This window comes from Pempheris klunzingeri, chromosome 3, assembly GCF_042242105.1.
Source record: "Pempheris klunzingeri isolate RE-2024b chromosome 3, fPemKlu1.hap1, whole genome shotgun sequence".
In the NCBI taxonomy this organism is placed as follows: domain Eukaryota; kingdom Metazoa; phylum Chordata; class Actinopteri; order Acropomatiformes; family Pempheridae; genus Pempheris; species Pempheris klunzingeri.
The window spans coordinates 13,485,194-13,497,881 of NC_092014.1; the positions used below are offsets into that span (position 1 = coordinate 13,485,194).

The 12,688-nt window shown below is 39.2% G+C and overlaps 2 protein-coding genes across 3 annotated transcripts; one reads left to right on the top strand and one right to left on the bottom strand.

Annotated features, from left to right (window-relative positions):
• Positions 1–1,048: 1,048 nt before the first annotated feature.
• Positions 1,049–5,405, top strand: aip (aryl hydrocarbon receptor interacting protein). The gene is made up of 7 exons (XM_070827872.1): positions 1,049–1,164; positions 1,708–1,890; positions 1,973–2,161; positions 2,448–2,624; positions 2,750–2,891; positions 3,970–4,193; positions 4,311–5,405. Exons 1-7 carry the CDS (start codon positions 1,066–1,068, stop codon positions 4,314–4,316), a joined length of 1,020 nt encoding a protein of 339 aa, XP_070683973.1. The 5' UTR covers positions 1,049–1,065; the 3' UTR covers positions 4,317–5,405.
• A 725-nt stretch (positions 5,406–6,130) lies between these two features.
• On the bottom strand, positions 6,131–10,892 carry cdk2ap2 (cyclin dependent kinase 2 associated protein 2). Of its 2 annotated transcripts, none has more exons than XM_070827833.1 (5): positions 10,832–10,892; positions 9,225–9,403; positions 8,893–8,984; positions 7,774–7,894; positions 6,131–6,500 (listed from the first exon to the last, which is right to left on the bottom strand). In XM_070827833.1, the coding sequence occupies exons 2-5, from the start codon at positions 9,277–9,279 to the stop codon at positions 6,433–6,435; spliced, it is 336 nt and encodes a 111-aa protein (XP_070683934.1). In that variant the 5' UTR covers positions 9,280–9,403; positions 10,832–10,892; the 3' UTR covers positions 6,131–6,432. The 2 variants fall into 2 exon arrangements, with proteins under 2 accessions (XP_070683934.1, XP_070683935.1); XM_070827834.1 differs by having other exon boundaries at positions 9,225–9,380; positions 10,832–10,877.
• Between the last annotated feature and the right edge of the window lie 1,796 nt (positions 10,893–12,688).

Consider the following 12,688-nt stretch of genomic DNA (forward strand, 5'->3'; position numbering starts at 1 on the left):
ATCTGGTGAAATGCTGCTACGTCTTTTATCAGGATAATGGTTCTTCAATTTTTCAGCAGGTGATCTTCAGTCCTGGCCAAGTAAACAAAAAGTCCTGCTGTTTTTCAATCAATTCAAAGTGCCAGACATTTCTGACAGTTATCATCTCAGTAGGACAGACAACCAGCAGAACCATGCTGTCCTTTTGAGGTCAACTTTTTAAACTCGGTCTGTTTAGACCAAAAGAGTCATACTGGGGCCAATAAATGAGCTTGAAACTACAAGCGCTCATTTTCACAGTGGTAAGGCATGTGGAAAATGTGAGAAGGAGTCAAGAGACACAGGTCCTCTTCAATATTAGGAATAAATTGAAATAATTATCCGACTGGAATCATTTCTCAGCAAAAATTGATTCAGTACCAAACAAGTGGCGATAAGAGACCACATAATAGGTCACAGTATGACATTTAGCCTGCAGATTGTGCATGGGACACATGTACACTGATAAAGAATAAATAGTCACATTGACATCTCTGGATTATCTGGAGTAACTGGGACATTATTTCTGGAACACATGAATCCCATTTTTTTAGATGTACATTTGCTGTGGCTCCTTACCACTGCAGGTTTGTATGAAAATCACTTTTTAAAAATGATTTGGATACATTTACCTTATTAACCCCTATTATGATAAATGTAATGGCAAAAAGGTACAATATTTCCTCTGAAATGTAGCATCAAATGGAAATACTTAAGTTCATGTGCAAAAATCTGTACTTAGGTACAGTAGCTCACTTCATTAATATCCCACTGTGATGATTATGATGTATTGCTTGCAGGGTGATAGATTTATACTTAGTCAGTCATCTGCATTCTCATGAATTGGTATGCACGAAAGTTGAATATTCTGTATTTTGTGTGTATTATCATAGTGAGGAGATGGTGTCTATTAGTCCCCAGCCTCCGCTACACTGACACTTACGCAGTCTACCTTTAGAGGGCGCTCTGCGGCCTAAAGTGACGTCTCACGAATCGACTTGCTTCGGAAAACATCGTCATCTTTCGTGAAACGAGACTCGGTCAAGGATGGAGGAAGAGGCACGCAAGCTTCTCGAAGAAGGAATAAGAAAGAAATTAATCAGTCCCGGTAAAGGAGAGCTATCGACCTTTCCCAACGGAACCAAGGTAAAACTACAGCGTCAGTGGTCGGACGAGTGGAGTTGAGTCCTCTGAATTAGACTAAGAAATGCGACGAAGTAGGCTAGCTAATGCTATCTCCAGCTACAGCTCGGCTAATGCATTGGAGCCTGTCAGTTAGATTAATGTTACACCAAACGCATTGCGTCTGTATATAGACACCGTAACAGGTGAGCTTTGCTGCCTTTCTGCTGATACACCGTTAAGGCTGGTATTTAGCCGGGTTTGATTTTTTATTTTTTTTTTTTACTCTTTCTGATCGTCTGACGGAAAGACAGAGGGCGGAACAGGATGGAATGTGTTTGTGAATGATGATTGGTTGGTGTGTTATGTCAATCAATTTTCCTTCGTTGTGATTGGTCAGGATATGATCGAGCGTACGGGTTCTCCAGGCCTGTCAGAGAAGTGTGGATTGATCTTTTGTTTTTTAAACAAGCAATCACCTGCACCAATCTCACGTGTCTGGTGTCACAGCAGGTATACTAACCTGTTGAGCAGTGTTTATTGTCCTCTGTGTCTCTGTTTTGCCAGGTGGTCTTCCACTACCGCACCAGCTTGTGTGATGGCACAGTACTGGATGACTCCCGAACCATGGGAGGGCGCAACAAACCCATGGAGCTCATCTTGGGCAAGAAATTTAAACTCGCAGTGTGGGAGAGAGTGGTCATCACCATGAGGCAAGGCGAAATTTCAGAATTTTCCTGCGACACAAAGGTTAGTGAGTTGACCATTTGTGATTTGGTGGGGCAGCAGTCTTGCTCTTTCTGTGCATTGACCATTTCTACTCACCCCTCAGCATACTGCACTGTACCCGCTCGTGTCCCAGTCGCTGAGAAACATCAGTGCTGGTAAGGACCCCCTGGAAGGCCAGAGGCACTGCTGTGGCATTGCCCAGATCCACTCCCACCACTCTCTAGGGCACAAGGACCTGGATCACCTCCAGGCCAGCCCGCAGCCTCTTCTGTTCACCATCGAGCTGCTGGAGGTGAGCAGGCAGGGGACAACCCAGTTGATATTGATGGTGGTATTAAATTGATTTGGATTCAGATTGGAGTGTTTTTTTTTTTATCTAACAAAAGAAGCAAATGTTCTGAAAGGTTGTCTCAGCAAAAATAGCTGTCAAGAACTTTGCCTAAATCAAATGGTTAAAATCACGGTAAAATTTGGATATAAATCAGGAAGTATGTATTAATTCAAGAGCAACTGCAGATTTACCTTCCCATTACGTAAGCCCCATCTGCCACTGATCTTCAGTCTCTTTCCGTGTCCAGGTTCTGCCTCCAGGATCGTTCCAGCTTGACGTGTGGGCTATGACAGATGAAGAAAAACTCATGCTTGTGCCTCAGATCCATGAGGAGGGTAACATGCTTTTCAAACAGGGTAAAATTAAGGAGGCCACAGAGAAGTACTACAATGGCATTGCCTGCCTCAAGAATCTACAGATGAAGGTTAGGGCACATTTGAATACAAGAGAATAGATACAAAATCCAGTTTTTTAATATCCATTTTCTTATTTGCAACAAAGTGGATTCGCTAACTCCTCTCTGTGACTTCTGTCACTTTCCCCTTTCAGGAGCATCCTGGAGATGAAGCATGGGTAAAGTTGGACCATATGATCACACCACTGCTCCTCAACTACTGCCAATGCAAGCTACTCCAGGGCCAGTACTACGAAGTCATCGAACACTGCACATCCGTCCTCTTCAAATATGAGGGTATGGCTTCGTTGTTGGTGCTGTATAAGAACCAGCAGAGAGAAAAGCTCTCTGTTTCTTCTGCAGATTGTAATTAGTTGTGGTTTCAAAGAAGGTCTGTTTGGAATTGGTGTAAAATGTAATGCAAAAAAAGTGAAATCATGTTTGTGATGTTGAGCTTGTAAAAACCTGCACAGAACAGCGCTGCTTCACTTGTGTACACTTGTGTCACTGTGTAGTTTATTTATGGAGTATATGGAAAGCTGTTTGAACATTTAATGGAACCACACTCTTATCAGTATTTACACTTTAGATATCCATAATAGCATTTGGTCAAGGCAAAATTACATTCTTATTAGTCTGAATGCCATCGAGCCATATCTGCAAAGACATTCTTATTTGAAATTATATTTCAAGACATCTAAAACTTTAATTTCTCCTAGTCAGAATTCAATTCAAGCTATCTTCAAATCCTTACAGTACAAGTGGCTGTTTTAACATTCAATAGCTAGATTGGATATATATATTGCAGATATCAGTAATTAAATTCTTCCAAGCCAAAATGAACATTGCAGATATCACGAATGTCCTTCTTCCTGGGACAAATCGCTTCATTTCTGCCATTCAAGTGTATTGGGCTTTCTTGTGCAACAGATAGTCAATCTGGCCAGTAATTCTTACCAGGAAATACTCCCATTCAGAACTGGAGTAAAGCTTTAGTCATAACTAAAACTGCTTGCCATATCCAGTACCATTTAGTGTCCAACAGCACAACTTACAGTTTTACTAGAAAAGGAACTGCACAGCCTATATAGTAAAAAGTTAAATGTTAAACAACCACATTTTTAAGGGAATTTATTTGCCTTGTGTATCATATAGAGCACCACCACTGCATACTACGCCTGATTCATTACCCTGGAATCATCCTCCTTTTAATTTGCATTGAATATGTTGTCATGGGTTGGCTGCTAAGCCTGGTCTGTAAACCCTCAGTTATTCGTCATATTGAGTTGTTGATAACATGTTATCTGTGTTGTTCCCAACTTACATTATTACACATGAACATTTGTATTAATTTTGTCTGTCTGCTTCATTACAGATAACGTGAAGGCCTACTACAAGCGGGCTAAAGCCCACGCTGCCGTGTGGAATGAGGTAGAGGCTCGGGCGGACTTTGCCAAGGTGTTGGAGCTGGATCCCTCTCTGGAGCTGTCTGTTGCCAAGGAGATAAGATCCATGGAGGAGAAGATCCGCACCAAAGACAGGGAGGAAAAGGGTCGCTACAAAGGCCTATTCAGCACACCGCCAGCCACTGCCACTACAGTCAGTCTTCTTTTTAAATTGCAACGGTCTCCTACCTGGCCACCTGATATTCAAATTAAGCTTATGTTTTGCTACTCAATTTTCTAGAAAGTTGAAATCTGCCTTTCCTTCTCACAGGGTTGAATTTCACACCAGGCTGGAGCAAGAGGATGCCTTTGAATTTCAAGATGGAGAAGAACCCATTGACACTGCTGATGTTTCAGTTTTATCCATGTACCCAAGCCAAACACTCTGCCACCCTGCCCTCCATGGTACACACAGAAACATTCACCGTCAGGTCAAACACACAAATGCACCCACCGGTCACACACACACAGGTGCAATTTTCATTCCTGCCTTATTCCTCCAAACTCCCTTTCCCTGAGTGTAAAATTTTGACAAGGCAATGCTGACAGTAAACACAAAACAATATGACAAAATCCCATAGAAACTTTAGGTTTGTCTTGTTATGGTATCAGATTACAGTTTTCTTACATTTTTGTTAAAGTAACTTGCTCACAGTAATTGGGTACCTACAGATTGTTATCCTAAGCAACATTTTTTCCCACAGGATTTGTGCAGTTTTTTTTTTTTTTATTTAATGATGAATTTATCTGCTGCTTGGGGCAAAGGTCATTGTATACCAATTTATATAGCAGACACTACTTTGCCACAGTATTAGAAACAAGTAGCTTAAGCTTATTATCATGTCTTACTTTCTCAGTAATATGTGCAGAGCTGTTGGAAAACCTTAAAATGACTCGTAATCGTAGCTGAGCACAGAGAGATTTCAGCAGATTCCAGAAAGAATTGCTCTCCCTTCAGAAAACCCGGGGATAAAGGTCATCATGTACCCACATGCACACCTCTGCCTTCCACCACTAGACCCCCTTTTCTGTCTCGGTTACAGCGGAAAGCACTGGAATAAGCACGAGACCATTATTTCCTGGTAGATGCGACTAGGAACCGAGCAATCTCTGACAATCATTACATAACACATGGACTTGTTATCTTTGCTTTCTCCTATGTACTTCATTTATGTAAGAAATACTATTATGTTGTTTTTGTCTTGATGTACACAGCAAAACCCGAAGTATCTCCTCGTGTAGAATTTGCTTAGAAACAGCTTCTCATTGCGCGTGATTTGAAGCAGCGGGATGGTCAACTAACTCGTTTGAAGCGAGAAGTTTTGAGGATTTGATTATGTATCTGAAAATAAATGTTTAAAATATTTGTCACGTACAGAGATGATTTGAAAAACAAAGGGCAATAAATGTCCTGGTATTGTTTTAATTCGACCAATAATCCTAGTACATTTCCTGTGTAAAAGAAATAATATGAAATAAAAAAAAATTGAAATCCTTAGCAAGCTCAATATTTTTCAGTGCTCTCAGATATTGACCTTCAGTAGATGGAGTCTGAGTGAGCACAGTGCCCTTTAACATTTACAGTGAGTGGACCGTGTGCTAAGAGGTTCTTTTACAGACTGCTATTTCAAAAGGTCAACGAACATTTCATAGAGGTCATTCATTGTCAGATAAGTCATCACAACCCATAAATAACTGACACCTAATAATCATTTAGAAACAGTCACAGAAAGTTTTTTTTTCTGTTATTTAATTAAGATATACATACCGAACTGCAAAAATCTGGTTTACAAAATTTCCATACTAACAAATTGAGATGTACAGAGTTCTTGGAATTGAGAAACACCTAATGTGGGTTTACACTACAAAATATGATAAACAAAGCAAGGGCGAATGGAAATGGGGTATATGCTAAATGTTGAGAAACAAAAAAATATCCAGTGGTTTGAGAGTAATGTTCAGAATAGAAACTTAGATAGTAGAGCACATTGATTTCATCGTTAAGAAAAAAAAGAAAAGAAAAGAAAAACCCAATCTTTCTTGGTCATTATTGAAGAAATAACACATTGAACATTTTCATCCGGCTCCCTGTTTTTACCAACAGCTCTACTTAAAAATGTGTTGAAATTCCCCACACTCTTGTTTGAAAACAGATACAAATCTTCACTTTGCATACACCCCACAGGTCACAGAAAGTTTTAATTAAATTAATGAAATGAGTGTGGTGGAATGCAGGGAACAGTGGAGACAAGAAGGACATGGTGCACCTATAAAAAGCCAGTGATGAAAGCGTAAAGGGTGGGAGGATAGAAAATGGTAGTAAAACAGACGATCTTGATGAAGACAGGCTTCTACTGGGAGAGACTGAGGGGTGAAGGGATCTTTCCAAAAGGTTATGTGCGGGCGCTTCTCTCCGTCTCTGCGAGACACTCCCTGACCAGTGCACGGGCGTGGATTATACCTGAACAAGACAAACGCAAGGTGCAAGGAAGTGTTAATCATTGTCTGACATTAATGAGATCCATTGAAAATATAATTGGTAGCAATTTCTCTTTTGAGTCTTAACTCAACTACAAAAAATCGAATGCATCAATTATTGCTGAGATGATAACAGGGTAAAAGTTAGAGGTAAAAATTGGGTTTAGCCGTCTGTTCACCTTTTTAAATTAACACCACAGAGGTTGCAGTTACTGGGGTTTGTAATGGATGTGATAGTATTTCAGTCACGTCACTCCATTACTTGTACACACTGTATGTAAAACAGTCTGAGTAGACTAATGATCATTTCCTCCTCAGACCACATTTTAAAGCAAAAGTTGTCTGTGCCTGAGACTTAAATCTTTAAACAGAACATGGTCTTTTTAATCCTCATGTTTTGTGGACATTGACTTTACTTCCTCATACCCCTCTGTTGGCTGTTGGCTTACCATTTCCTTCTCTTTTTTAGTCATTTCTTCCGACTTAATTAAACCTAATATTTAGATAAGTTGAGAACTGGTAGTATTTCCCTTTGCCCACATCTGGGCTGACAAAATACAGAAATTACCATGAAGCATTGTAATTGCACTGAATACTCAAATATTTCATGTTTTATATGTTGTAAGGGAAATGCCTGAACAAATCTTTGATCTGTATTACTTCTTTGCCAAAAAGTAACTTGTAGACAAAGGAATGCTTGCTAGTGACAGACCAGTTAGCAGGTCCAACAAACAAATTGTTATAGACTCCAACAAGCAGAACATTTTATGATAACAGAGAAAGTCTATTTTTTCCCCATGAGTTATTAATCAAGGTCACCACTCTTTCTAGTGTTCTTCATTTCCATTATAAAAGTACATAAAGTACAGCAGGTACAACAAATGGCTGCCGCACTGAGCTCTTTTATTACATGGTTCATACAGATGCAAGAAATCCTTGAAAATGCCTGGATTTTAAAGTGGTGTTTTCAAGGTTTGAAGGTTTGGATTTTGAATAAAGTGTTTGAACGGTTTGAAATTCTAAGTACATCACTGTAATAAATCCCTATCTGACTGAAGAGTTCGCTTTTTAGATAAGTAAAATAAGTGAGAGAAAGAGCCTAATTGATTTGACTGTATTTCATTTACCTCAGCAATAAGGTGCTGCAAAAGCTTGAAAATGTTTGAAAAGTGCTTTTATTTGACTTGGGAACCCTGTTATTAACTTTTCACAGTTGCACTGAAAACAGATATATGTTTCTGACAAGTAAAATATACCTCTCTTTAGCCTTTCCATAGCGCTCTTGCTGCCGGCGTATGTAGGCCTGATCTCACGGCTCATCTCCTCAATGACAGACAGAAGCTCACTGTAGGTGGACCCTTGGGATACTTTGACAGGCTGTTTGTGTATTTTCACGAACATGTAATGAATGGGGGAGAAACAAAGATCCATCAAGAACTGTCATGGCTGGAAATTCACATCACAAGTAAAGATGAAGAACAATGAAGAATGTAGACTCTTGCTAATATCATACATTGTTATGCTGGGTATCTATGTTTTTCAAGATATTCATTAAAATGATACTCAGACCTGCAACACCACTACTCAAATAATTATGCACATTAATAACATTAATTTGTTTGTTTGACAGACAATAATAATACAAAAGTATAGTAGTAATACAAAACCAAAAAGTGTGAAAGCATGTGCTTTATTTTACTTTTCACTCAAGCCATCTCTGTACTCCTGTGTAGGTGCATCACAGTAACAGCCTTCCAGCCCCATGAATATTAACTGTACTGTACTGAATACAGACAGACATGATATTTGAATTTTCCACAAAGTGAATGAAAAGAGGGAGACTCTCTCTATTATCTAGCTGTATATCTGAAAGAAATTCTACTTCAACTCAACTGTCGACTACACCTTTGTTTTTGCATTTTAACGGAACGTGTGCTGCAGCAAATGAAGGAAAGGTCTTAAAGTCTTAAATCATGTAAAAAAAAACTGTTCACAAATACTGATCAGTTTTCAAATAATATCCGAGACTGTGTTTTGCTCACCATGGGCTGGAGCGTACGTTTGAAACATTGACACTCTGTTCCTCACAAATAATATAACAATTTTCTTAGACAGTATTAGATAATTTGTTAAAAGTATCGTAACTGCTTCAGCTCTGTTTCTGATTTTTTTTTGCAAAGTTACTGGCAAAGCTATGGTGTCAAGTACAAGCTCAACACATTAACCTGCACAGGCCCACATAAAATACAGCATCCAGAGAGATGGTGGTTTGATTACTGGTTTACATGTATGTATGTATGTATGCATGTATGTATGTATATAAGTCCAAATTATAAGACAACACAACAATATGGATAACTGTACTGCAGACATACCTGAACAAAGCCCATGGAGGGTGGGCCAAAGTCACTGAAAGCCGGTCTAAAATTGGATGACGAGGGCAGGGATGGAGAGGGCACCGAAGACCCTGGACAGAAGAGGAGAATCGATGTAACACACACAAACACAATGAGAGGAAACTTACATTTCGTTTTCCACAACAAAGACACCACAGAGTGCTTTATCTCTTCTACACCACCGCCACTTCGTTTACTCAACTATCATCCTGGAGTGATGATGATACTAATGTATTGTTGCTATGGTGTGAAGTGTTTTACATCCATGAAACAATAAATTGTCTGACAGTAAAGCTGGGTGGTGTTAAAACCTGGAGGTGTGTGGTTGGAGCCAGATGGCGCAGGAGCAATGGGTTTGTAACTCATGGCGATGTCAGCTGGCAGCTCCCCGTACGACGCGCCACTTCCTTCGGTCCCGTCAACCCGGTGCTTATACAGCTTTCCTGGTGGTTATGAGCTCCTGAGAGCTAATGCAAAGAAAATAAGCAAACTCACACAAACACACAAAGAAGATAGTGTTAAATTTATATTCATCCTCAAATGACAAAGGGAGGTTTGCATTTTCCAAAGCAATGAATATTCATTTAAAAACAGAGTATGTAAATTTCAAGCACAATGGCTCCATTCTTTTCTCAAGCACAGTTACCATTTTGTAAGGTACATGGCAATATAAAAGGTGTAAAGGTATAAAAGGTGGCTCAGTAGTTAGTAGCAATAGTCAAACATTGACAAATGTCACACACAGTAGAGAGATGACAGAGAACAAGGGAGCAATAGAGGCAGCAAAGATCCCAGACATGGACTGTTCAATTCACTTTGAACATTTGTACTTTAGAGAGAAGATCTGAAGCTTGAAGTGAGTTAAGCCTCATGCTAACTGTCCTTGTAGTTAAATCCATCCTCAGGCCATCACACTGTCATACAACACCAGCTGCCAAGTAGTTAATCATAATTGCATGACAGCAAGTAGTGACACAGAGTTGTTAAGGACTTCCGAGTAGTTAGCTTGAGTAATCTGCACCAAATCAACTACATTACAACTAAAACCTAAATGCCTTTTTACAGATAAAATGTATTAGAAAATTCACCAACTCAATGGTGACAAGAAAAAGTTTAAATTATTGTTGCTTTTCTATAAAACTCTCCAACGCCTGGGTCCAAAATACACCACTGGCTGTGTGTTGAGCCCTCTGAAATCATCTGGCAACGGTCAGCCAACAGTCCCCAGTGTGTAAACTGATGGATTAAAGTATTAAACTACTGTGCATCACAAAGCATCATCTTTGTATACATCGGACTTACAGCTCTCTACTCTACATGTATTTGTTAATGTGTCACTATGAATTGTGTATAGCGTGACGGTGTTGCTCTGTTCTGTACACGCAAAATCTACAACTAAAATCTGTCCTGAGAGAGGGGTCTCTCCTCTGTTGCTCTCTCGGAACACACACACACACAGCAGGCCTATATACTGAACATATGTGAGCCGAGACAGCGGTTTTGAGCTCATCCTTTCCAGCTTTCAATGAGTGTCCACTTGTCGTTCACACTCTGGTAGATATAATATCTGATAATGTGTTATATCTGAATTTTTCTTGGTCAGTTTCATGTGCTCGGAGCGTGGATGTCTAGATGTGGTTGGTCAAAGTCATACGAACCTGAGCCAGAGGTGGCGACCGAAACAAAAGCTGACGTTAGCTAAAGAGGAAGGTGCCAAGCTAACTACTACTTGGTAATGTTAGCTAGATTAACGTTAGCTAGCTCTCACCGGTTAGCATAACAACACAAGAACAACGCACAAATACACCCGCGGAACAGCGCTGCTATTCTACGTACAGACTGTGAATGATAGAGAGGTTATCTACACGTGTGAGCATTGAGAAGACCACAGACGGTCCAGAAGAGTGGTATTTTTTACCTTTTTGGGGAGACCTGAGTTCCGCTGTGGGACCGGAGACCTGGCTCTTCCTCTGTGCGCGAGTCTGCGCAGAAGAGCAGCGTAGTGGAATACTGCGGTTTTTTTAACTTTAGAGCGATATGATTGGACGACGGGACCTGTGACGTCAGTTCATTATCACCACAGCACATGGGTGTATTATAAGACTAAAAAAAAGCTAATAGGATTTGAATGATCTACATTTGAATGTAAAGCCTTGTTGTCCTTAGTTATTTAACTGTATACATGAGCCTTATAATCAATCAAGTGCTACGTCATTTCATTTGTGGTTTGATTTTTATTTGTGCCCAGTATGATGCATTAAAATGGCATAAAAAAAGATGAAGCAGGCTAGTATGGTGATACTTACATGACCGGCTATGATTTTGATTTGATTTGATCATCATTATTGTTTGGATGCTTTTATTTTATATTACATGCAATTGTTTTGGTGTTTTTTGTTTGTTCTTGATCTGCTATAGTGTATAGATATAGTGTTCACACACGTCTTGGGCTGATGCTCATTGAGTCTTGTTGTTCTTAGTTATGTGTCTATACCCCTAGGCTCTGTGCAGTTGTTTTTTGTGTCCTATAAGTTTTTGTATATGCCTCTGTCTTTAATAGTGTTGAAACATTTTAAAAAGAAAAGTGAACAAATTTGACTTTTGAAAATGTCTGTTGTTCCTTTTTCAATTAAAGTTACATGTTGATGGTACTTTTATTGTTTCATAACTTCTATGTACAATAAATAATGTAAATTATCCAATAACATTCAGTCAAACAAATAAAGCATATTTGAACTGACAAGTAAAGTTTAAACTAGCTTAAGTTTAAGCTATTTGGTGTTGCACTTTTTTTAATGGTCAAAATCATAGCAGCAAAGGTTGAGATGTTATAGTCGTACCTCCAAACACAAGTATGAACTTTAAAGTGACCATAATATGGGACCTTTAAAGTCTCAAGCCCAAGATGGATTACCCTGATGATTTCACTCAGCTCCGTGCATCACCTTTAGAAATTAACTGGGGACTGAAACTTGGGGACTGAAAATCTAAACAGTGTGACAATCTGAGACTGTCTGAGCCTGTTAGTGGCAAAAATAAGCACCTTTAGTGGACATGCTTTTGATCTGATGCAATTGCCCAGAAGAATTTCATTACAGCCCCTGTAGTCCATTTGCTGCTCATTCTCAAGTGATCTCCTAGATCGGTTCTAAAAGGTTTTGAACCTACCAGTCATTTTGAACCCAAAATTTGTAAAAAGAAAAAAAATAAGGTTGAAGTTTAAAAATACCAGACTTATCCTCTAATTGCAAGAAAAAGTCTTTTATGTTTACATTTATTACATAGTCCAGCACACAGTCTGTTTTTGTATGCATGGCGTTGCATGCCATAGCTCTAGTCTCTTTAAACATAATTAGTCTTTGTTAGCTGCAAAACACATCATTATATGGCATCTCATTTAATTGCTTTTATCACTGTCATTATGTGACTTGACTCTTTAAACCTGAGCGTTGAGCACAGCACCAATTCTCAGTTGTTGTTTACATAACGTCCTTGTTTGCAGCGTGGAAATTATTTCTAAACTGCTATGCAGCAGGGCTTATTCACCTGAGCGTATCATCAGCAATAGTAGATGTAATAGTAGTGCAGTACAGAGAGAAAGAGCAGACATTACCTCCAACAGATGTTGGTGTTAAGTGTAATAGGACTTTACAACTTTCTAGAGGGTTGGAAGGTCTGTGATAGAAAGCTAGAAATCAATCAATCAATCAATCTTCATTTATATAGTGCCAATTCATAACAGTGTTATCTCAAGACACTTTACATTAAAAGCAGG